Below are 27,308 nucleotides of genomic sequence, written 5' to 3'. Positions count from 1 at the left end.
TCAATACTAACTCACCCAGCATACATTTGTTCATCTAATCGCCATGCATTCTTTCACTAACATACCAAAAAACCCACTCTTTTTTCTGCTCGACATCCATCTTTACACTGACTCATTCACCAGCTATCCTTTCACCAACTCACCCACCATCAACCCCTTTACATACTCAACTACCCTCCATCCTTTCCACAACTTTTTCGCCATCTATCCTTTCACCACTGCACACAAAAATCCTCTGCTCACCTACGCAACATTCACCTTTTGAATAACTCACGCATCACTCACCCTTTCAACAAGTGACCCACAATTCATCCTTCCAGCAGCTCACCTCCATTCATCGATTGAGCTACTCATCATCCATTCTGTCACCAGCTCATCCACTGGCGAGCTTTTAACGTACTCATTCACCAGACATCCTTTCACCAGCTCAGCCACCATTCATCATTTCACCAATTCACTCACAATCCATCATTTCACCTATTCAGTATCCACCCTTTCACAAACTCCCCCATCACTCATCCTTTCACCAACTCAGCAAACCTTCATCATTTCACCATTTCACCCACAATCCATCATTTCACCTATTCAACATCCACCCTTTCAAAAACTCCCCCATCACTCATCCTTTCACCAACTCAGCAAACCTTCATCCTTTCACATTTCAACTTTTCACTTTTACAAACTATTCTTTCATCTTTCCAGATCATTCAAGTCCTCAAACGCTTCAACAACAGCCCCGTTTGCTTCAATCACGTGCACCATCCTACCCTACGTCACCTATTTTTAGCATGCCTGTTTTCTCACCCATCCTCTTCAGCCATTCTTTTAGTTATCCACAATGACCTCATTCATTTCACTCCAACTTTCACCAATCTATATCGTCTTCAGAGTGGCCCTAACATATATCTATCATATAGCCATCCACACCGATCCAATCAGAACCCGTAATACTCTGGCATACATCAATACCTCACTCACTCATTTTCCTTCACACAGAGGTCTATCAGGGTGGCCTTGAACGAGGTCTAGTAGCATTATTGTACAAATTCACTAGGCGGTGTTCCACCACCCAACCCGCATCCGCCATCCTCTGATGTGCCTCTTAGTTATCTTCTTCCTTGTCTACTTCTCTGCTTTTTAGACATTTTATCTCCATCACCCTAAGACTAATCTTCCTTTTTGACGACTTTACGGGCGCTTATAAAACACAGACGCTGCAATGTGTATCTCTACTAGGGACACCAAGGGACACCAAGGTCTAAGCCGTCCAAGAAGATCACCTTAAGGAGGCTGAGAAAGTCAGTGGGGTGGTATCAGACATATTCACATGTGAATTGTCCGTATGTATCTATGTATCTAAGTTGCAGTTTAATATCAAATTCTAACATGTCAGTCAAAGAGAAGCCTTTAACTATCTCAACTGCAATCTACCATCTAAAAATCTCTTAGAGGCTTTCTTAATCTCAGATGCAGCATAGCTAGTGCTAGCAGGACTATCCCTGAGAGGCTTTCTTAATCTCAGATGCAGCATAGCTAGTGCTAGCAGGACTATCCATAGTGCTAGCAGGACTATCCCTGAGAGGCTTTCCTACTCTCAGATGTAGCATAGCTAGTGCTAGCAGGACTATCCCTAGTGCTAGCAGGACTATCCCTAGTGCTTGCAGGACTATCCCTGAGAGGCTTTCTTAATCACAGACGCAGCATAAGTAGTGCTAGCAGGACTATCTTTGAAAGGCGTTCTTAATCTTAGATGCAGCATAGCTACTGCTAGCAGGACCATCTCTGAGAGGCTTTCTTAATCTCAGATGCAGCATAGCTAGTGCTAGCAGGACTATCCCTGAGAGGCTTTCTTAATCTCAGGTGCATCATAGCTAGTGCTAGCAGGACTATCCCAAGTGCTAGCAGGACTATCCCTGAGGGGCTTTCTTACTCTCAGATGCAGCATAGCTAGTGCTAGCAGGACTATCTCTGAGAGGCTTTCTTAATCTCAGATGCAGCATAGCTACTGTTAGCGGGACTATCTCTGAGAGGCTTTCTTAATCTCAGATGCAGCATAGCTAGTGCTAGCAGGACTATCCCTAGTGGTAGCAGGACTATCCCTGTGAGGCTTTCTTACTCTCAGATGCAGCATACCTAGTGCTAGCAGGACTATCTCTGAGAGGCTTTCTTAATCTCAGATGCAGCATAGCTACTGCTAGCGGGTCTACCTCTGAGAGGCTTTCTAAAATCTCAGATGCAGCATAGCTAGTGCTAGCAGGACTATCCCAGAGAGACTTTCTTAAACTCAGAGGCAGCATAGCTAGTGCTAGCAGGACTATCCCAAAGAGGCTTTCTTACTCTCAGATGTAGCATAGCTAGTGCTAGCAGGACTATCCCTGAGAGGCTTTCTTAATCTCAGATGCAGCATAACTAGTGCTAGCAGGACTATCCCCGAGAGGCTTTCTTAAACTCAGATGTGCCATAGCTAGTGCTTGCAGGATTATCCCTAGTGCTAGCAGGACTATCCCAGAGAGGCTTTCTTAATCTCAGATGCAGCATAGCTAGTGCTGGCAGGACTATCCCAGAGAGGCTTTCTTGCTCTCAGATGTAGCATAACTAGTGCTAGCAGGACTATCCCTGAGAGGCTTTCTTAATCTCAGATGCAGCATAGCTAGTGCTAGCAGGACTGTCCCTAGTGCTAGCAGCACTATCCCAGTGAGGCTTTCTTAATCTCAGATGCAGCATAGCTAGTGCAAGCAGGACTATCCCTGAGAGGCTTTCTTAATCTTAGGTGCAGCATAGCTAGTGCTAGCAGGACTATCCCTAGTGGCTTTCTTAATCTCAGGTGCAGCATAGCTAGTGCTAGCAGGACTATCCCTGACAGGCTTTCTTAATTTCAGATGCATCATAGCTAGTTCTAGCAGGACTATCCCTAGTCGTAGCAGGACTATCCCTGTGAGGCTTTCTTACTCTCAGATGCAGCATAGCTAGTGCTAGCAGGACTATCTCTGAGAGGCTTTCTTAATCTCAGATGCAGCATAGCTACTGCTAGCGGGTCTACCTCTGAGAGGCTTTCTGAATCTCAGATGCAGCATAGCTAGTGCTAGCAGGACTATCCCAGAGAGGCTTTCTTATTCTCAGAAGCAGCATAGCTAGTGCTAGCAGGACTATCCCTGAGAGGCTTTCTTAATCTCAGATGCAGCATAACTAGTGCTAGCAGGACTATCCCTGAGAGGCTTTCTTAAACTCAGATGCAGCATAGCTAGTGCTTGCAGGACTATTCCTAGTGCTAGCAGGACTATCTCTGATAATCTTTCTTAATCTCAGAGGCAGCATAGCTCGTGCTAGCAGGACTATCCCTGAGGGTCTTTCTTAATCTCAGGTGCAGCATAGCTAGCAGGACTATTCCTGAGAGGCTTTCTTAATCTCAGATGCAGCATAACTAGTGCTTTTAAAACAAAGAACCAAAAAAGGTGCCCACGCTATAGACAGTCCTAATTTCTGTCAATTATTTCAGTTAAATCTCCATATTAGTACAGGATATGTGCTTTCGAAGAAAGTCACAGGAGCAAAAACCCAAAGACAAATGACCTAAGAGTACAAACAGTGAATTTATTTATTCAAAAATACATATTGTTGTTCAAATGACATTTTTACACAGATTAAAGAACAGTTATCAAAACAAGAAAGAAAAATAAAACATAACATTCATCATATATACAACAGTATACCAAGAATGGTATACTTATCAAGAAACAGTTTAGGTAGTTTTCAATAAACTCAATTTGATGAGAGTCCTCCCAGGAAGTGGATTTTTCCTGTGGACTAAATATTCCCAGGGTGTATAAAAAATTACCCTGGTTGGTAGAAGTGAAATTGTTAAGTCAACTTAGTTTGTATGGTTATCAGCCATAAGGTTATCTGCCAACGTGTATGTAAAATATAAGACTTGCTCCCAGGGTGCTTCTAAACGGAAAGAGAACAAAACACACGGATAACACGTTTCGGTGTGCCTATCAAGCATCAAAAGTTGGAGCCTTCCTCAGGGCAGGAATTATGTAGTAGGATAGTTTCTCCCTAAAGGGGGCAGAGACAAATGGACATGGTTGGTACAAGAGGTACTCAAAGGACATACTCAGTGGGGTATTAAAAATGTTTGTTGACTACTAGTCACACAGGCACGGATCACTCACCCTGGAAGAGCAGGGGGAAATACGTGTCGCTACTGTCCCGGTGTGTTCTGGATTCTCACAATACTGCTGGGTTCAGCCATGCGGAAAAGGACCTAGAACTATCCCTAGTGCTAGCAGGACTATCCCTGCGAGGTTTTCTTACTCTCAGATGCAGCATAGCTAGTGCTAGCAGGACTATCCCTGAGAGGCTTTCTTAATCTCAGATGCAGCATAGCTACTGCTAGCAGGACTATCTTTGAAAGGCTTTCTTAATCTCAGATGCAGCATAGCTACTGCTAGCAGGACTATCTCTGAGAGGCTTTCTTAATCTCAGATGCAGCATAGCTAGCGCAAGCAGGACTATCCCTAGTGCTAGCAGGACTATCCCTGAGAGGCTTTCTTACTCTCTGATGCAGCATAGCTAGTGCTAGCAGGACTATCCCTGAGAGGCTTTCTTAATCTCAGATGCAGCATAGCTACTGCTAGCAGGACTATGTTTGAAAGGCTTTCTTAATCTCAGATGCAGCATAGCTAGTGCTAGCAGGACTATCCCTGAGAGGCTTTCTTAATCTAAGATGCAGCATAACTACTGCTAGCAGGACTATCCCTGAGAGGCTTCCTTAATCTCAGAGGCAGCATAGCTAGTGCTAGCAGGATTATCCCCGAGAGTCTTTCTTAATCTCAGGTGCAGCATAGCTAGTGCTAGCAGGACTATTCCTGAGAGGCTTTCTTAATCTCAGATGCAGCACAACTAGTGCTAGCAGGACTATCCCTGAGAGGCTTTCTTAATCTCAGATGCAGCATAGCTAGTGCTAGCAGCACTATCCATAGTGCTAGCAGGACTATCCCTGCGAGGCTTTCTTACGCTCAGATGCAGCATAGCTAGTGCTAGCAGGACTATCCCTGAGAGGCTTTCTTAATCTCAGATGCAGCATAGCTACTGCTAGCAGGACTATCTTTGAAAGGCTTTCTTAATCTCAGATGCAGCATAGCTGCTAGCAGGACTATCTCTGAGAGGCTTTCTTAATCTCAGATGCAGCATAGCTAGTGCAAGCAGGACTATCCCTAGTGCTAGCAGTACTATCCCTGAGAGGCTTTCATACTCTCGGATGCAGCATAGCTAGTGCTAGCAGGACTATCCCTGAGAGGCTTTCTTAATCTTAGATGCAGCATTGCAACTGCCTGCAGGACTATGTTTGAAAGGCTTTCTTAATCTCCGATGCAGCATAGCTAGTGCTAGCAGGACTATCCCAGAGAGGCTTTCTTAATCTCAGATGCAGCATAACTAGTGCTAGCAGGACTATCCCTGAGAGGCTTTCTTAATCTCAGATGCAGCATAGCTAGTGCTAGCAGGACTATCCCTAGTGCTAGCAGGACTATCCCTGCGAGGCTTTCTTACTCTCAGATGCAGCATAGCTAGTGCTAGCAGGACTATCCCTGAGAGGCTTTCTTAATCTCAGATGCAGCATAGCTACTGCTAGCAGGACTATCTTTGAAAGGCTTTCCTAATCTCAGATGCAGCATAGCTGCTAGCAGGACTATCTCTGAGAGGCTTTCTTAATCTCAGATGCAGCATAGCTAGTGCAAGCAGGACTAACCCTAGTGCTAGCAGGACTATCCCTGAGAGGCTTTCTTACTCTCAGATGCAGCATAGCTAGTGCTTGCAGGACTATTCCTAGTGGTAGCAGGACTATTCCTGACAGTCTTTCTTAATCTCAGATGCAGCATAGCTAGTGCTAGCAGGACTATCTCTGAGAGGCTTTCTTAATCTCAGATGCAGCATAGCTACTGCTAGCGGGTCTACCTCTGAGAGGCTTTCTGAATCTCAGATGCAGCATAGCTAGTGCTAGCAGGACTATCCCAGAGAGGCTTTCTTAATCTCAGAAGCAGCATAGCTAGTGCTAGCAGGACTATCCCTGAGAGGCTTTCTTAATCTCAGATGCAGCATAACTAGTGCTAGCAGGACTATCCCTGAGAGGCTTTCTTAAACTCAGATGCAGCATAGCTAGTGCTTGCAGGACTACTCCTAGTGTTAGCAGGACTATCCCTGATAATCTTTCTTAATCTCAGAGGCAGCATAGCTAGTGCTGGCAGGACTATCCCTGAGAGTCGTTCTTAATCTCAGGTGCAGCATAGCTAGCAGGACTATTCCTGAGAGGCTTTCCTAATCTCAGATGCAGCATAACTAGTGCTTTTAAAACAAAGAACCAAAAAAGGTACCCACGCTAAAGACAGTCCTAATTTCTGTCAATTATTTCAGTTAAATCTCCATATTAGTACAGGATATGTGCTTTTGAAGAAAGTCACAGGAGCAAAAACTCAAAGAAAAATGACCTAAGAGTACAAACAGTGAATTTATTTATTCAAAAATACATATTGTTGTTCAAATGACATTTTTACACAGATTAAAGAACAGTTATCAAAACAAGAAAGAAAAATAAAACATAACATTCATCATATATACAACAGTATACCAAGAATGGTATACTAATCAGGAAACAGTTTAGGTAGTTTTCAATAAACTCAATTTGATGAGAGTCCTCCCAGGAAGTGGATTTTTCCTGTGGACTAAATATTCCCAGGGTGTATAAAAAAATTACCCTGGTTGGTAGAAGTGAAATTGTTAAGTCAACTTAGTTTGTATGGTTATCAGCCATAAGGTTATCTGCCAACGTGTATGTAAAATATAAGACTTGTTCCCAGGGTGCTTCTAAACGGAAAGAGAACAAAACACACGGTGTCAAGCATCAAAAGTTGGAGCCTTCCTCAGGGCAGGAATTATGTAGTAGGATAGTTTCTCCCTAAAGGGGGCAGAGAAAAATGGACATGGTTGGTACAATAGGTACTCAAAGGACATACTCAGTGGGGTATTAAAAATGTTTGTTGACTACTAGTCACACAGGCAGGGATCACTCACCCTGGAAGAGTAGGGGGAAATACGTGTCGCTACTGTCCCGGTGTGTTCTGGATTCTCACAATACTGCTGGGTTCAGCCATGCAGAAAAGGGCCTAGGACTATCCCTAGTGCTAGCAGGACTATCCCTGTGAGGTTTTCTTACTCTCAGATGCAGCATAGCTAGTGCTAGCAGGCCTATCTCTGAGAGGTTTTCTTAATCTCAGATGCAGCATAGCTACTGCTAGCAGGCCTATCTCTGAGAGGCTTTCTTAATCTCAGATGCAGCATAGCTAGAGCAAGCAGGACTATCCCTAGTGCTAGCAGGACTATCCCTGAGAGGCTTTCTTACTCTCTGATGCAGCATAGCTAGTGCTAGCAGTACTATCCCTGAGAGGCTTTCTTAATCTCAGATGCAGCATAGATACTGCTAGCAGGACTATGTTTGAAAGGCTTTCTTAATCTCAGATGCAGCATAGCTAGTGCTAGCAGGACTATCCCTGAGAGGCTTTCTTAATCTAAGATGCAGCATAACTACTGCTAGCAGGACTATCCCTGAGAGGCTTCCTTAATCTCAGAGGCAGCATAGCTAGTGCTAGCAGGACTATCCCCGAGAGTCTTTCTTAATCTCAGGTGCAGCATAGCTAGTGCTAACAGGACTATTCCTGAGAGGCTTTCTTAATCTCAGATGCAGCATAACTACTGCTAGCAGGACTATCCCAGAGAGGCTTTCTTAATCTCAGAGGCAGCATAGCTAGTGCTAGCAGGACTATCCCTGAGAGGCTTTCTTAATCTCAGATGCAGCATAGCTAGTGCAAGCAGGACTATCCCTGAGAGGTATCCTGAATCATGATCAGATGCAGCATAGCTAGTGCTAGCAGCACTATCCCTAGTGCTAGCAGGACTATCCCTGCGAGGCTTTCTTACTCTCAGATGCAGCATAGCTAGTGCTAGCAGGACTATCCCTGAGAGGCTTTCTTAATCTCAGATGCAGCATAGCTACTGCAAGCAGGACTATCTTTGAAAGGCTTTCTTAATCTCAGATGCAGCATAGCTGCTAGCAGGACTATCTCTGAGAGGCTTTCTTAATCTCAGATGCAGCATAGCTAGTGCAAGCAGGACTATCCCTAGTGCTAGCAGGACTATCCCTGAGAGGCTTTCTTACTCTCGGATGCAGCATAGCTAGTGCTAGCAGGACTATCCCTGAGAGGCTTTCTTAATCTTAGATGCAGCATTGCTACTGCCTGCAGGACTATGTTTGAAAGGCTTTCTTAATCTCAGATGCAGCATAGCTAGTGCTAGCAGGACTATCCCAGAGAGGCTTTCTTAATCTCAGATGCAGCATAGCTGCTAGCAGGACTATCTCTGAGAGGCTTTCTTACTCTCGGATGCAGTATAGCTAGTGCAAGCAGGACTATCCCTGAGAGGTATCCTGAATCATGATAATCTCTGAGAGGGCTTCTAACCCGCATCTGCTGTCTATTTTTCCAAGGGACCATCTTCATGTCAGATGCAATTCCCAACCTATGGTAGCTGGGCTCTCTTTGGGACGTAGGCCTTTACCATCTCAGCTGCAGCCTACATGCAGTGCTAGCTGGACTTTCTCTTTGAGGTCTTCTCTGTTTCAACTATGGTCAAACATCCAGGAGATGTCCTCCGATTGCCTGCATGTGGGTAACACTGCAACTTCATTCTAATGTTCAGTGCTTTCATGACCGTCTATGGGAGGCTGTATATCCACCCCAGCTGCAGTCAAACGTGCAGTGCTTGCATGGCGGCCTTCTCCATCTTAACTCCAGTCCATCATCCAAGTTTACCAGTCCTGCACTTGCGTTGATATTTCTCCAAAGAGCATCATCACATTCTTTTAGAGGCCCAAGGCTCACCTCTAGACACAGCTCGGGCAAGAGGAGACCATTTGGACTTGCTTTTATCATTGCATTCTGGTTGTTGTAGGTTTGCCTTTCCCATAATAAACGCAGGACTACAATTAGTAGACAGCAAAGGGACAAAACAGGACTGTGTGAGCTACACCTTCCTGGCACTGGGAGCTATGGAGTAAATCTACTCTGTGCAAGACCTGTGCATCAAAGTCTGGGAGGCCCGCACTACACCCAAACCAGACATCATGCTGTGAGAGGCGTTCACTGCACAGAAACATGTCAACATTCTCAGAAACGCTGGCACTCACCTGAGCACTTTCATGTAAAGGTCCTTTTACAGGATCCCTCTGAAGGAAATTCCTTGAGCAGCTTCCACTCCACCAGACACCGGCCCCATAGCAATACGAGGACGCTAAGGAAGGCCAGCACCGACCTGACACTTTTGAGACAGCACACCTGTTGGGGACTGCCATCTAGGCTGATCCAGTGCCTCGAGGGCATTTTCACAGGCCAGGTGTGCAGGAACAGGGGCGGGGGGAATAATGAGGGATTATCGTCCCCACTTTCCTGAGTGAGTGTATAGAGGAAAACGTACTGCCACTTTCTTTAGTGGAGGGTGCAAGAGATTTCATTTCTTAGTTGCTGTCTGAAAGGCACAGGTAAACCACCAGAACTGGCTCCTGCGGCCTATAAAATGCAAAGGCTATTATCTGCTGCTTGGCCAATTATCAGTGAGAAGGGCAGAGGAGGGGGTAGAGGGGTGGTAAAGTGCATCATGCCGTACAACGTCATAAGAACATTACAAGTCATCAAGGAGTTTCAGGACCAAATAGAGGAAGAGTTTCTGATTGGTGAGGATTCGGCTGTGCTTTGAAACTACCACGGTAGTGATTTGATAAACTGACAAAGCATAGTAACAGATCCTTATTAGAAAAATGGCTATAAAGTGTCACATAAAGGTCCTTTAGGAGAAAGGGATCTCAAAATCTAGTCACGGCTTTAATTGCTCTGGTGGCAGCTTGAAATCTGCTTTATACTGGTTCAGGTAACAGGCATTTCGACATCACAACCAATTTCAATGCGTTATTACATTCACAATAGTGAAGTCATTCTTATCACAGGTCAGTACTGATGTCACTACCACACTGCAATACGAGGGATAAGAGACACCCTACTTTATAAGGATGTTGCAAGTCACTGAGGAATTCCATGACCAAGTAGAGCAACCAGGCCCCGGGCCAAGGGCCCCGTTCCTTTGTAAAGTCACAGAGCTCCAGTTATTGATACATATAATCAATGTAGTATCTGGATAGAAAACACGAATATTCAGCTTGCAATGTGTTGCAGAAAAATAGTTTAAGCAGTTTAATAAAATCCATCTAAAAACACCTTGCAATTTAAAATAAATTAAATATAGATGGGTTCTTGCTCTTCTGTGTTACACGACAGCAGTGCACAAAATAACTTACTACCAGAAACCGTTCCTTATCAATTAGCGACTGTAAAATAGCACACACAGCTATTCTAGAAAATGGGGATCTAAGCAGCTAGTCACGCATTAATTAAGAGCTGCAATGGCAGCTGGGATTCTGCTCTTCACTGGCTCACACGGCCAGTACAGAGCAGAACAACTGTGTGTAATAACTTATTACAGTTGCTATAACTCGCAGTCTGCTTCCATCATAAAAGCGGTTGCATTCCTATGCTAACACAAATGTCTGAGACAGACCCGTTTCTTGGGGTGGTTGAAGGGGACGACTGCCTGGGGGGCAAATCATAAAAGCTCAGGGGGGGGTGGGGGGACAGGAAGTGGCCCACCCAGGCAGCTGCCTTTGAACTTGCCCGAGAAAAAGCTAAGAATTCCTTAATGCATATTCCGAACCGATTCTCTGGAGACACACATCCTGTACCCCTCACTCTTTGTGTTGACATTATTTAATGTGGGGGCAATTTATAAGTGATGGTCCATTTAACAAGCCATTGTTTATTCATAAGAACTGAACATGGGGCATTTTTATTCTGAAGGCCAGCACAAAGCATCAGTTAGATGACCAAATATATGCATTCTTCCAAGAGAATTAACGTGCCACACAGAAAAAGTTGTTATCTATGTTCTTTATTTGCATGTCTTTTTATTTGACACACCAAAACTGTTTTGATATATTTTTTGTTACATACGGTGCATGCCTGGGAAGGTTAACTATCATTTTCTTGTGTTAGTATTCTAGTGGCTGCTTTGGAATATGGACTAAATGTATCCACTCAGCATCAAAGGACTTTCCATTTTCTTAACAAACCAGCCATTGCGTAGCACACACCAGATGGCACCTCAATGTGGCTTGGCACCTTCATTAGGAAAGGAAGTTTCATTGTGTGTCAACATGCAGACAGAAGTCCAGGGAAAATCAATGCAATATCTGTGCAGCAATGATTTGTACGCTGCACAAGTCACCACCCCGTTGTTTAATGGTGTCTATGTGGTGCTCTTCGATGTAACAGCATATATGTCTGTTTTTGTCTGATGTGCCCCATGTCCATACAATAGCACACTGGAACATTTTGTTTATGTGGCTCTGACGAGTTTGCTATGCTGTGTCCACACTTAAACACATAAAGAAATCAAAGAAGTTGCCTCAAATTGTACATTTGCTAGGCCAAACGCCTTTTCTACACTGCCACGCCATGGTTCTCACTAGCTGCAGGCCAGTACTAATAAGAGATGCTAATGTCAGGTCTGTTAGATAAAGCATGGGCCTGCTCTTTTTTGCAGCAATAACCCAATGGTGAGGAGATAGTGGCTGAGGAACTGTGGACCGTTTACCATGCAACCACAGCTCCCACAACCTGATACATCTAAACCCCCCCACCCCTGTCATCTGGTCCGATCACGTCATTGTTTCTTTCACCATTCGCTCACCTAACCCGCTCCCACTACCAGAACCTCCGATTCTATGCCAATGCTGGAAGAAACTAAAAATCCTTCCCAATTTAGCCGAGACACTCCTTCAGTCTCCTTCCCCTACCCGCCTACCCAACGAACCACTAACCTCCGACACCTTTGACTCATGGCTCAACACCTCACTAATTCCGCTCAGCCCCCTCCTGCAAACCATCAGCTCGCCATTGCCTTTTTCCTAGATGGTTCACACCAGAACTGAAGATAACTAAACAACTATATAAATCCCTAGAACGCAAATGGCGGAAAGACAAAACTGCCATGAGCAGATCCTCCTTGGCCCGGCACCATCGCCTCTACAAGGCTGAAATCCAGAAAGCTAAAAAAAGCCCACTACAACTCCCGAATCCTAAACTGTAAAAACCCAGCAAAGAACTTCACAAAATCATCGCCGAATTCACCAAACCATCATGTACCATCACCCTCCCCAACCCCTCACAATCACTGTGCGACTCACTCTCTCTACACTTCTACACCACAGCTCTCGAAAGAACAAACTCTCTAACCAACAAACTAGCTCTCCTACACCCACCAGGCAATGCACCCACCCTACCTGCCATCCCACCGCCTGCGACCGCTACCCAACCAACCTTCAACTTATTCACTCCAATACCAACTGACCAATTTCTCGAACTTCTCTCTGTCCGCAAAACATCTGGCTCGCCGCTTGACCCCTGCCCAGCCACAACCCTCAAAGAAATGTTCGCATCCACCTGCGCAGGAGAACACACGAGAACCATCATAAACGACTCCCTGTCCTCGGGAATTTTTCCAGATGCGTTCAAAACTGCTCATGTCAAGCCTCTCCTAATAAAACCTTCCCTCGACCCTCTTGAGCCCAAAAACTACCACCCCATCTCAAACACCAGGTTCCTCGCCAAACTCATTGACCGAACCGCCTACTCCCAACTAAATGCCTTTGTTGAAGCCAACAATCTCCTTGACCCCGCTCAATCAGGTTTCAGAGCCCGACATGGAACCGAAACCACCCTAACCTCAATCTGGGATGACCTTAAAAACACTGCTGATTCTGCCGGATGCACCGCACTTATCCTTCTCGACCTATCAGCCGCCTTCGACACAATCAACCACTCAATCCTTCTTGACTGCCTCCACTCTCTGGGAATCTGTGGAAACGCTCTCAAATGGATAGCATTCTTCCTCGACAATAGGAACCAAATAACCCTACTCTCCACCTTTGCTTCCCACGCCCGACCAGTCAACACTGGAGTTCCACCAGGAGCATGCCTATCGGCCCTCCTGTTTAACCTCTACATGTCCACCCTCCCACGAATAATCCACTCGCACAATATCCTGTGCTATAACTACGCTGATGACACACAAATAATCCTAAAACTCCTGAATTCAAAACCCAACTGCCAACCCGACCTCGCTTCCTGCCTCCTCAACATAGATCACGGGATGACCGCAAAGCACCTCTTGCTAAACCACTCTAAAACTGAAAACATGGTATGTGGCAACACTGAACTTCTTCCACACCCACTACCGTGGCCATCTGCCATGGGCAATTCCCTGACACCCTCAAATTCAGTAAAAAACCTTGGATGCACCCTAGACTCAGACCTAACCCTCTCGCTCGAAGTCAACAATGTCTCCAAGTCCTGCCACTACCACCTTAAAACTCTTAGGCACATTTTTCCATACCTCTCCTTTCCCAAACGGCCTCTCTGCAGTCCAATCGATTGTTATGTCAAGACTGGGCTATGCTAACCCCCTCCACCTCGGAGTCCACACGTACCAACTGACTAAACTACAAAGAGCACAAAACGCTGCAGCCAAACTGCTACTAGCTCTTGGCCCATTAGACCACACCTCCCCAGCCCTCAAACTCTGCATTGGCTTCCGGTTGTCCGAAGGGTGACCTTCAAAACCTTATGCATATGCCACTGAGCAATGCATAAGACCAGACCTCAATATCTTCAAGACAAACTAAAACCCTACCATCCCCCATGCACTCTAAGATCAAGCTCTGCCAGCCTCCTGGTCATACCTAAAACCAACTCAGTCAGGTTAGGTGGATAATCATTCTCAGCCCTGGCCCCCACTCTGTGGAACGCATTTCCACCCCACATCCGACTCACCAAGGACCTCATGTCTTTCCGCAAATTACTGAAAACATGGCTCTTCCCCTAAAATCGACTCCTAACTCAAACTGGATAACAGCAATCAATGACCTTTGCCCAAAGCTGCCTTATCATAAATAACAGTCCAGCATCATGATCCGAGCGAGAAATCGAAAACTAATAACCACCAAGCACCAATGTAAATTGAAACGGATTAACTGAATAGCACGAGTGAAGTGGACGAAATTATTAAAGTGGATAAAGGAATAAACTCGATGAAAGCAGTGATGTGGATGAAATAAAGGAAATGGATGATATCAATGAAATAGAAGAGAGGATCGAAGTGGACGAGAGGAATAAAGTGGACGTGAGGTTGTGAAGGATGAGTACATAATATGGATGGTATGCACGGAATAGTGAATGGAACCGATAGATGGCATGGAATGACAGAGTGCCTGGAATTAACATAATGAATGGAATAGATAAATCAAGTGGATGACATGGATGGAGTGCATGGGATGGATGGAGTGCATGGGACAGATGGGATGCATGGGACGGATGGGGTGCATGGGACAGATGGAGTGCATGGGACGAATGGAGTGCATGGGACGAATGGAGTGCATGGGACGGGTGGGGTGCATGCAACTGATTACGTGGGTAGAACGAATGAAGTGGGTGGAACGGGTGAAGTGGCCGGAACGGATAAAGAGTTGTTGAGCGTATAAGGAAGTTGTGGAGTGCGTTGCGTGCAACGGATGACATGGGTAGAACGATTGAAATGGGTGGAACGGGTGAACTGGGTGGAACGGATAAAGAGTTGTGGAGCGTATAAGGAGCTGTAGAGTGGATGAAGAGTGTGGAGCGGATGAAGAGTGTGGAGCGGATGAAGAGTGTGGAGCGGATGAAGAGGGTGGAGCGGATGGAGAGTGTGGAGCGGATGGAGAGTGTGGAGCGGATGGAAAGTGTGGAGCGGATGAAGAGGGTGGAGTGGATGAAGAGGGTGGAGCGGATGGCGAGTGTGGAGTGGATGGAGAGTGCAGAGTGGACGGAGAGTGCGGAGCGGACGGAGAGTGTGGAGCGGCTGGAGAGTGTGGAGCGGCTGGAGAGTGTGGAGTGGCTGGAGAGTGTGGAGCGGATGGACAGCGTGGAGCAGATGGAGAGCGTGGAGCGGATGCAGATGAAGAGTGTGGAGCGGATGAAGAGGGTGGAGCGGATGGAGAGGATGGAGCGGATGGAGAGCATGGAACGGATGAAGAGCGTGGAGCGGATGAAGAGGGTAGAGTGGATGAAGAGGGTGGAGCGGATGAATAGTGTGGAGCGGATCAAATGTGGGGATCGGACGAAATGCATGGATCTGATTGAACAGATGGAGTGCATAGAACTGAGGAATACATGCAGCAAATGGAATGCTCTGAACAGTTAGAGGGCACGGAATGGACATCATTCAAAAATGGTTGGAGTGCATGGAACTGCTGGAATGCATGGAACGGTTGGAGTGCATGGAACTGCTGGTCTGCATGGAACTGCTGAAGTGCATGGAACGGTTGGAGTGCATGGAACGGTTGGAATGCATGGAACGGTTGGAATGCATGGAATGCATGGAGCATGGAGCAGAGCATGAAGACGCTCGATCTCAAGCACCTACTGCAGGGGTGCACAACTGATTTTGACAGAGGGCCGAAAGTACCTTACATGAGGGCTATAGTGGGCCGAAAAGTAAATGTGGGCGGGGCGGTAGGCGGGGCGTGGCAGGAGGCTTTTTAAACCCCCAAGTTGTACTAAACACATGGAAAAAGAATGTTTTTGAGGGGTAACGATTTTTATTTGCATTTCAAACTTACATTTTGTACTACACATTTTCCATTGTTATAATTTATTTCTATTTAGTTATTGTATCTCGCCTGTTTAATTAACTTATATATATTTTATTGACCCTAGATTGGACATGCCGTTATTTTGGACTGCTACAGTTTGCTATTTGGGTTTCCCAAGAGGAGTATGGCCTTCGTTGAGTCAGGTTTCTTCAAAAAGCCAAAGATGAACATCTAGTAACTGTACCTGTTTTAGCTTTATTATTGGGTTCACTCTTGGAGTGCATCACTATGCCCCATGGCCCCCTCACCCCCAACCAAACACTATGCCCCAGGGCCCCCTTACCCCCAACCAAACACTATGCCCCATGGCCCCCTCACCCCAACCAAACACTATGCCCCATGTCACTCAACCCCAACCAAACACTATGCCCCATGTCCCCCTGACCCCCAACCAAACACTATGCCCCATGTCACTCACCCCCAACCAAACACTATGCCCCATGTCCCCCTCACCCTCAACCAAACACTATGCCCCATGTCCCTCACCCCCAACCAAACAATATGCCCCATGCCCCCCTTACACCCAACCAAACACAATGCCCCATGTCCCTCACCCCCAACCAAACACTATGCCCCATGGTCCCCTTACACACAAACCAAACACAATGCCCTATGGCCCCCTGACCCCCAACCAAACACTATGCCCCATGGCCCCCTCACCCCCAACCAAACACTATGCCCCATGTCCCTCACCCCCAACCAAACACTATGCCCCATGGCCTCCTCACCCCCAACCAAAACCCCCACCCCATGGCCCCCTCACCCCCAACCAAACCCCCACCCCCCAAATCGGCACACACAAACCAGCACCAATACAGACCCGAACCCCCACCCCCCAACTCCAAACCCCCCACCCCCAACTCAGCACACACACTCTCAAGCATGCACCCATACAGACCCGAACCCCCCAGCCCCCAACTCAGCACACACACAAACATGCACCCATACAGACCCGAACCCCCTACCCCCCAATTCAGCACACTCTCAAACAAGCACCCATACAGACCCGAACCCCCACCCCCCAACTCAGCACACACACAAACATGCACCCATAAAGAGCCGAACCCCCCAGCCCCCCAACTCCAAACCCCCCACCCCCCAACTCAGCACACACACTCTCAAGCATGCACCCATACAGACCCGAACCCCCCAGCCCCCAACTCAGCACACACACAAACATGCACCCATACAGACCCGAACCCCCACCCCCCAAATCAGCACACTCTCAAACAAGCACCCATACAGACCCAAACCCCCACCCCCAACTCAGCACACACACAAACATGCACCCATAAAGACCCGAACCCCCCACCCCCCCAACTCCAAACCCCCACCCCCAACTCAGCACACACACTCTCAAGCATGCACCCATACAGACCCGAACCCCCCACCCCCCAACTCAGCACACACACAAACATGCACCCATACAGACCCGAACCCCCCACCCCCCAAATCAGCAAACTCTCAAACAAGCACCCATACAGACCCAAACCCCCACCCCCCAACTCAGCACACACACAAACATGCGCCCATACAGACCCGAACCCCGCACCCCATTCAAATCAAAACATTCATACACATCCGACAACCCCCCCACCCCCGCATCTCAACATACACACAAAAAACATTCAAATCCAAACATTCATACACATCCGACACCCCCCACCCCCGCATCTCAACATACACACAAAATACATTCAAATCCAAACATTCATACACATCCGACACCCCCCCACCCCCGCATCTCAACATACACACAAAATACATTCAAATCCAAACATTCATACACATCCGACACCCCCCCACCCCCGCATCTCAACATACACACAAAATACATTCAAATACAAACATTCATACACATCCGACACACCCCCCCAATCCCGCATCTCAACATACACACAAAATACATTCAAATACAAACATTCATACACATCCGACACACCCCCCACCCCCGCATCTCAACATACACACAAAATACATTCAAATACAAACATTCATACACATCCGACACACCTCCCCACCCCCGCATCTCAACATACACACAAAATACATTCAAATACAAACATTCATACACATCCGACACACCCCCCCACCCCCGCATCTCAACATACACACAAAATACATTCAAATACAAACATTCATACACATCCGACACACCTCCCCACCCCCGCATCTCAACATACAAACAAAATACATTCAAATACAAACATTCATACACATCCGACACACCCCCCCAACCCCCGCATCTCGACATACACACAAAATACATTCAAATACAAACATTCATACACATCCGACACACCCCCCACCCCTGCATCTCAACATACACACAAAATACATTCAAATACAAACATTCATACACATCCGACACACCTCCCCCACCCCCGCATCTCAACATACACACACAAAATACATTCAAATACAAACATTCATACACATCCGACACACCCCACCACCCCCGCATCTCAACATACTCACACAAACATAAAGCAAAACAAACCCGACACACAAACACAAACAGAGCACTTACCGGAGATGTGCTGGAAGGCAGGTAAGCTGGAACGCTGGAATCGTACTACGGTTGGTGTGGTCCAAGGCTGAAATGCCTTCCGGCATCAAGCTTTATGGACCACGCCAGCCGTAGTGCTGGCCCTCCATTGGTGCAGCACACACGCATTACGTGGCTCGTAGGAGCGACGTGGTGCGTGTGTGTGCTGAGCCAATGAGGGCCAGTGTTTTGTCCGGCCCGGAAGACAACAAAGACTTTCCTAATGGAGGGCGGCCACGGGCCGCCCTCCATTAGGAAAGCTTTGTGCCTCGCGGGCCGGACAAAAGAGCATGGCGGGCAGCAACTGGCCCGCGGCCCGTATGTTGTGCACCCATGACCTACTGAAAACCACCATATCACATCATCACGCTTACTCTCTTCTATACACCGCCACTCAACTAGAACCCAGCGATACTATGACACATTCGATATAGATGTTCTCATACCAACACCTGCCACGTACTCCCCATCATCCTAACTAAACACGGCGGGCTGCACGCCCGCCAGCCTACGTGTTCTCTTCAGGCCTAAAGCAGCCAGAATCATTATAGTATCACCCTGCCAGAATGAACACATACTCTTGATCTCCCAACCACCACACCTACCGCTACTAAGCAGCTATCATACGAATGCCACACCTGCTGCACACATATCCGGTGCACACGCGCACTTTATGGCTCTCTCTCTCGCTCTACTGACTCGAACTACGGTTCCCGAGGGCGTTGGAACCTACCAGCGCCTTGAGATCATACCAATGGTGCATAAGACGCTATATAAAAGCAAAGTAACATAACATAACATCAAAAGCTGGTTTAGTTGCAAACACTTCATTTTACTGGTCAGGCTAAAGTCTTTAAGAGGTACAATCCTTTCTGTGTATCCTTTTTGTGCATTGTTTATTGGGTATCTCTTGTAGGGTATCCTTTCATGTCTATAGATATAATTCCCTTAAGATGTTTCTGTGTTGGTGGCTGGCCGGGCTCACACTGAGACCCAGCTCCTGGTCATCTAAAATTCTCCAGAAACAAGAAGCAAAAGAGCCCTTGTACCCCATCTGAGTGGCTGATGTTGCAGCCATGTTATACTGACATCCAAAAATGTATGCTGTCTGAATTAGTATGCATAGTTCATGGTTACAAACATTTTAATGTTAGGGTGAGTGCCGTGAACAGTGATGTGAGCACCAGAGGTGTTGCTAGGTCTGGAAAAGATCCGGGGCTCTGCTAGTTTTGGGACTGTCGGGAGTGAGGGCTAGCTAGCCTTTTTGGTTGTAACCCCTGAACTTGTATCTGGGGCTACACCAAAAAACAAGGGGATATAGCCCCCTCAACACCCTAGCAACGCCTCTGGTGAGCACCCAGCTATGTGTCTGTTATGTATTTAGAGATTCACACACACAATCCTTTTATCACAGACTTGTTTATCAAATATAGAGGTCTCTGATCACAGATTTATGAAATGGTATGTGATTTAATGCAAAACAGGTTGGAACACTCATTTTTGCTATTTGTCCCCTTTCCCAGTCTCGTAGAGGTATTTTGAAAGAGTACAATAGGAGCGTACCAGACGGTCCATCTTGGAATGATAACCTTCTATCAGAAAATAATTAATATGGGAATAGCCTACTATTGCCCCTTGCAAAATACAAGTGACGTGGTACGAACAGAAACCTGCAACACAGGGCCAGTGGGTTAGTGGGCCCTTACACCCTGGCAGGCTGGTCGCAGCCAGTGTGCCAGTACAGACAGTTTGAAACTGCATTCAGGCAAGGCCTTCCCTAAGAGCAGGTGACAGAAGAACCATTTAGTTGGGCAGCAGCAACAGGTGTGTTTTCACATTAGATTTCTTCTGTAAAGTACTTGAATTGCAATGTAATGTAATCAACTTCATTTATACAGCAATCATGTATTGATATTCAGGAGGGCGACACAGAGGTGTAGTTTGCGAGTGATGTGTGCCAGTCGCAGGGTTGGCCGGGCGCATCTAGTGTTTCACCCTGGGCACCAAGTTAACTAGAAACTGCCTTGGTCTGAGAGCCTCTCACTTTGATGGTTGGATTTTGACGAGGAAGTTTCCCCCCAACTGCACCTGTCCACACCCATGTGCCCCTTCCCCTGCTTCACTGCTGCTCTTGCAGGCCTGCTACCCTTCCTCGCTCCCGCCCCTTTCTCGCCCATGCGCTTATAGGGTGTGATTTGCTTCCCCATATAGAGAGAGGCGACTTTACCTTGTCGTTGAAGGAAGCGCACTTGTGCTCCAGGCTGGGGTCCTGGTCGAACCCGTTCTCTCGGAATGTCACCGTTTTTCGGGAGGGAGGTATCTCGAAGTCAAAGTCGCTGTCGCTGAACTTGTACGACTGGCTGCCATTGACCGTCACATGAGTGATTGAAGAAGACGTAAAGGTGTAGCCATTGCTGCTGGAGTCGGCGGCTCCGTTCACCAGGAAATGGCGGTCCTCGCCAGAGGAGCCCGTGGTACCCGAGAGGCCCCAGGACTTCTCCGCAGCAGTTTTGCTCGCCATGGCAGCCTCTGCGGTTCACGGAGCAGGGGAGCAGGGAAGGGCTGCGGCACAACGGGAACGCTTTCCCCGGGAGAGAGTGTAGCTTTACAAGCCTCCCTCTCACAGCATTGTTTCATCGAAACATTCCTAACACTCTTGTCTCCAGTAATTGCTTTGAGGGTGTGACTATTATTGCAAACTTTCCAGAACAACCTGTTATATTTTTCCAATGTCCCAAGCACTTGGTTTGGGATAAGAAATAAACTCGAAAGTGCGTTGCAGGGGCATAGGCAGACCTGGAAGACAATGGGGCTACAGAGAAAGAGGTGGCGAAGGCAGACCCGGATAAACAACGCAGGAACAGAAACAGACATGCAGTGAGGCAGAGACAGCCTCTCCCAGGCAGCCAGGCGCAGACACGAGGACCCGAGGAGGTAAACAGAGAGGCACGCTGGCACTGCCAGTTAAAGAGAAACACACACGACACATGCCCGGCCGTCTAAACCTCAAAGCACAGCTAAACACAACAGTTAGACACGCTAAATCTAAAGAGACAACTGGCGTGGAAACAGATTTAAAAAGGCACAGTAAAACAGATTAAAAACACAGAAATAAAAAATCCATCACATGTCAGAGGTTAGAGATAAACAGACACACCACCACACAAAGTCACAGACTAAACTCCTGCTTCTCTGTAATATGACATAGTTAAACAGCCTAGGAGTTACTCTGTGCTCTAAAAAATACACTGGTTACCCAAATCAGATCAGCAGACAACTTACCCCACAGGTACCACCTGTGAGACAATGCACCCAAAGAAACGGGGTGCAGGAGGGCAAGAACATTTTCCTGGAACCGCAAGGCACCTTTCCATACTGCAGGAGCTGGGGATCTTATGCAATGCATGAAAAAAGGAGAGACATAGGGAGAGGTCTACAAAAGTATAGTGTTCATATACAACACATGTTAATTTCACAGCAGCTAAAAGAAACACACAATACTAGAGGTGCATGGTAGACAGTCCCTTTATTAGGCTATTATAGACTCAATAGCAAGCAAATAGAAGAATAGACCCCTCCAGTCCTCAGAGGCTAACATCCACAGTCCCGGGAGGATAGCTTAGGTGCAACATGCTTGACGTGGAAGCAAGACAACATGGAGCAACACAGGTTCGATGCCCGGGTCCGTGCTTAGAAACCTCTGGGATTATGCACGTTATAAATAATCATACAGAGAAACAAGGAGGAGCAGTGTTTCAGGATGGGTTCCACACTGCTGTGGTGGGGACACAGAAGAGAAGTGTGGCAAGGACATCCTCTGCATTTCCAACAGCCAAAACAGTGAAGGAAAAGATATTTGCTTCAGCACCGGCCAATATAACATTGGACCGTCATGCCACCCTCTCTCAGGACACCTGCTTGAAAAGGATGACAACGAAAGCAGACCAATGTCTCCTATGGTGCTAAGGGCAGCGAGCAGATAGAGTTACTGGCCAAGGTCTCAGCAAAGTCGCCTCATCTCTGTCAAGATTGCCTGGTTTGGTCCATCAACAATTAGCGGCACATGTACAGACTGTTCCCCCATTCTAAACTGAGCAGGACAGAAGTCCCATATTCTGTATCTACTGTCCCCGCATGCATTTTGATACCCACCACATGATGGGACATTTCAGTCCCAAAAGGATATCCAGAGCCAAGAGGAAAAAACCCTACCCAATGTCTTCCATGTCAGGATAGGCAGACCTGGCCAGAAAACGTGCAAATCAGGCCAACATGTTTAAAACATAGTCCCTCACTCAGAGGAAGGATTCAGCACTTGTGTGAGCATAGTGACTTTAACCCACAAACTTGGAACAGCCTCCACATCCAACCTGTAACCTCAAACCCTATTTATACCTCTCTCCCTAATCGCTGCTAGCCTCAAGAAGCAACAGAAGAAGCCAATTACCTGAGCAGGAGAACAAACAACGAATCACTGCTGAATTCTGCTAGGTACGTATAACGCTCCACTCTGGGGGACACTGACCGCAGATAGGCATGGCTACCTGCACACATCTGAAAACAGCAAGGACCATGACAAAATTTGGTCGTGCTGTTCACATAATTCTCTGCCTACTTACATGAGACTACGCCTCAGCACCTCTGGCATCAGAATGCAGCACAGACCTATGACGAATTAGGGCACGCTGAACGCATAGCGAGTCTCTAGCACTAACGCCATCTCCTGATTCCCCTCAGCACCCATCCACATGTCTGACCGCATGGGCTGCTCTCTACCACAGCCTGGCCAGCCGTGCTAAGCCTTATTTGCCCAAATGCACACACACATCCTAATCTTACTCCATGACCTCCAACACTCTGGGCTTCCGTCCTCCGAGGGCGACCTCCGAGGGCGTTCCCAATAACAGTGCATTGAGACTATAATAATGGTAAAAGGCGCTATATGATATGATATGATATTTTATTTGTATCACGCTCGTACACAAGTGTTTCAGAGCGCAACTAGGCAAGGGAGGGGAACAAGGGAGAACACAGCACAACGTAAAATTTGATCTTACTAGGCCCGGTGACATTGAAGACCGCGCAAGTGCATGGGAAAGGGAAAAGGGAGAAAGTGCATGGAAGGGGGAGAGTGGAAAGTGCAGAAGCCGAGGAGTGCAGATAGATAAAATAAATAGAAAATTGAGGCAAACTATGGTAGTGCAATAGTCCAAGCTAGAGAGAAACAGAGTTTGGGATACCATGAGCTTCTGGGGGAAGGAGAGGAAAGGCAGAATACCTCTGAGGAGGTGCAGTCGGAAGTTTGACTTTTTAGAGACATCAGAGATATGGGTCGAGAAGGAAAGTGTGGAGTCAAAGATGACGCCAAGGTTCTTAGCCTCGCAGGTAGGAGGAGGGCCAAGGGAGGCCGGCCAGAGAGTGCATATAAATGACAAGTACAATACAATCAGCAATACTTCTCTGTCCAGTGAGATGCCTTGGGCTTTTGGGCCAGTAAGAGACTTCTGGACACTGGCATCAGTTTCGAGTTTGTAAGGATCACGGATTACTGATGTTTGGAGTTTTCTTCAGGTCAACCAGTGATGCCACAGCCATTGTGTTGATGCGGCAGTGCTGCATCGTGAGCATATGGGTTGTCCTAAGAGGCAGTTTTCCGCACATTCAAAGTTGGCCTCTGCTAGTTAACAAAATAAGACTTTCATCTTCCAGGATGTTTGCTGGGTTTGTTCATGTTTTAGGATGGATGTGTGGGTTTGTTGTTGCTCACATATCCCATTACAGTCTGGTTGCAGAAAAGCAGCAGCTTGGTGCTGTCATTGGCTGGCTCCTACCACATAAGCGGTTGGTGGCGGGCTGGAGCTACCCTTAACACTTCTGCTCTACCATGCAATACTGTCAATGTTCCATTGAATAACATTACTCTGCGTCTTGGTCTACTTATATTTGAATCCAGGCCTTCCCAGTGGGGGTTATGTGCTGATATGTATTTTCCTCCCATTGCAGATATGGGTCTTCCTTCCTTCCCTGCATATCTCCAGGCCTCATCTCTGAGATCTAGGGAAGAGGCAGTCAAGCTGTACAACAATCCCATTCATCCCCCCTATCAACAACAGGTGCAGCAGACCATCCTAAATCTCCCCTGTCTGCCTTCCCAAACCTTCCATGTATTAAAATCTCACACACCATAGGTCCAGCACAGGAAAACACTATCCACCCAAACTAAAGAAGGGGCCTTTTGGTGCACAGAAAGCAAATCAAGAAGGCCCCAAAATGTAGTTCTGGAAAAATCATCCAGTCCACGTTGAGTTAATCAAAGTCTCTTCTTCAGCCTACCTAAAAATGAAATCTCCCATCACCAGGTGATTTACAAAACCAGAGCCAAAAATATCATGTTTACTTTCTGACATCGGAATTACTTTTGAAAAAAACACATAGGCCCTCATTCCGAGTATGGTGGTAGTCATGGCGCTATTTGCGCCATGACTGCCTCCCATACCGACTCCTGTTTGGTTCAATGGGGACTTACCGGTCCATTCTGACCTTGGAGGGGCCAGTAAATCCCCATTTACCAAGCCATTCCCCATTCCCATAGGGCTCAATGGGAATGGGCAGGGCGCAAATAACGGGCCGGCGTATGCCAAGCCCGTTATTTGCGCCCATGTCCCTTAACGGGTCCCGTCCTTAACACCTGGTCAGACCAGGTGTTAAGGAAGGGACCTCGTAGTAGGGCGGTAAGGAATTACCGGCACCAGTCTCCTTACCGGTGCCCGGTATCCCTTACCGCCCTACTTGTAATGAACCCCATAGAAATATATGGGCGTTAGGGAGGTAAAAATGTCAGTAGGGGTTTAGGGTAGGGGTCAAACAAAAGAGAAACAGGAGTTTGAGGAGGGAACCCCCCCAAATTAGAAATAAAAGTCAATGGGCCTCATTACGAGGCAGGCGTTCCCGTTACTGGACCGGCACCATTCATTACTGTATGCCTGATTACGAGGTCCCTGAGCGGGACCCGGAAAAGACGTCTGGTAAAACCAGATGTCCTTTCCGGGTCCTGCATGGGGACCAAGGAGCTAATAACGGGCCCGTTATTAGCTCCTTCCCCATTCTCATTGAGCCCTATGGGGCTCAAAGGAAATGAGGAATGGTTGTGTGCATGAGGAATTACCGGGTCCTCCAAGGTCGGAATGACCCGGTAATTCCTCATTCACAGAACCCGGTACTGGAACCCGGTATGGAGGCAGCCATACCCTTATTAAGGGCATGGCTACCTCCATACTCGTAATGAGGCCCAATGTTTTTTTCCCCAAAGAAATTCCGACATCGGAAAGTACTTCGAAAAAAGTCAGTCGGAAAATTAACATTGAAGCCATGTAACTGGAAAGAAACAATGGGACAGCACCTGGCAACATCAAAGCCCCCTGTCTCACCAACTATTTTAAAAAAAATATATTTTTATTTTAAACCAAGGCAAGGAAACAAGTTTGTAGACAGTATAACAAACAATGTAAGCATATACATTCCCCTCGATGTCTCTACTCCCGGTGCCCTCCTCCACCCAAGGTGTAGGTACATTTTCTCTGTGCTTGGGTTCCGGTCTGTCTGTCTATTATGTGTTCATTCCTTCAGGTGGCGTTATGGTCCCCCAGGACCCGCCGTGCGTTCGTGGGCTTAAATGTCAAGGCAGGGAATCTCTGATCATACTCCAGGACGGAGGCCAAATATTTTGGAAGCGGTGGAGGAATCCGGCTTTTGCCGCGATTACCTTTTCGGCAATTAGGATATCCCATAATTTCCCCCACCATTGGATCATCGAAGGGCCTTCCGGGGCTTTACAGGAGCGGGCGATCACTATTTTCCCCGCCAAGAGGCATTGGGTTAGCGGTTTGGCCTTATTTCCCGAGCACGGGTATATCCCCGAGATCGGGGTCCCCAGAAGGACAGGACCGGGGTGTAGGGGGGGGGCCTGAGTGATCTGTTCTATAGCCCCTAGGCATAGCTTCCAGAACTGTTGGGCTTTCGGACATACCCACCACATGTGAAAGAAAGAGCCCGGTCGGCCACATCCTCTCCAGCAGAGGGGGTCTAAGGAGTGGTTCATGTGATGGAGCCTGAGAGGGGAGTAGTACCATCGCAGTAGAATTTTATATGCGCCCTCTCTATTGGTAACGCAGGTAGATGCCGTGTGGGTTTGGGTCCAAATATCCACCCAGGCTTGGTCCTCCAGTGGGTGTCCCAAGTCCGCCTACCATTGAGCCATGGCCTGGGTTTTTGTAACCAAAAAGTCCTCTGAGAATCGTCTGTATAGGGTTGATATTCTGCCCCGGGCTGGGAGGTCTGTGAGGGTTAGTTTGAGGGCCGTGAGGTGGTGTGTGGCTGCTTGGCGGGTCTGCGGGTGTGAGCACCAGTGGCGAAGCTGGAAATATATAAATCTGTCCCTCTCTTGGAGCTGGAACCGCTCCTTACATTGCTGGAATGTGCAGGGGAGGGCGCCTTCGTATAGTTGGTATAGAGTTTCGAGGCCTCCTTCAATCCACCCCTGAAAGTTTCGCAGATGTGTCCCCGGTGAGACGGTCGGGTTGTGGAAGATTGGAGAGAGGGGGCTCAGTCCCCTCAGGATTCCCCTACGCTTCATCGCCCAGTCCCAGGAGGCCAGCGTATGTTTGGTTGCCAGTAGAAGGCCCTCCCCGTGTTCTCTAAGGGCGGGCGGGATATGTGGGAAAAATCTGAGGGGAAGCGGGAGCCGGGCCTGTTCAAGTTCTACCCATCTTGGGCGGTTCGAGACTATTTGCCAGGCACGGACGTGGGATAGTTGCGCCGCTGCCTTATAGACATGCAGGTCGGGGACCCCCATACCCTCAAGTCTTGCGTCTCCCATTAGTGACTTCCAGGGGATTCTAGCTTTTTTGCCTTTCCAAATGA

General features: G+C 47.4%; 1 protein-coding gene across 1 annotated transcript in view; it reads right to left on the bottom strand.

Annotated features, from left to right (window-relative positions):
* LOC138582393 (keratin, type II cytoskeletal 80-like) overlaps positions 1-21,303 on the bottom strand; it is a 179,855-nt gene extending 158,552 nt beyond the window's left edge. Inside the window, exon 1 of the mRNA XM_069653659.1 lies at positions 20,617-21,303. Within this exon, the coding sequence (XP_069509760.1) occupies positions 20,617-20,910 (294 nt within the window). The 5' untranslated portion in view covers positions 20,911-21,303. The remainder of the gene's footprint in view (positions 1-20,616) is intronic.
* Between the last annotated feature and the right edge of the window lie 6,005 nt (positions 21,304-27,308).

The sequence above is a fragment of the Ambystoma mexicanum genome, chromosome 3q (assembly GCF_040938575.1).
Source record: "Ambystoma mexicanum isolate Mex_15411 chromosome 3q, UKY_AmexF1_1, whole genome shotgun sequence".
Lineage (NCBI taxonomy): Eukaryota > Metazoa > Chordata > Amphibia > Caudata > Ambystomatidae > Ambystoma > Ambystoma mexicanum.
This window is presented reverse-complemented; position numbering and strand designations above follow the sequence as displayed.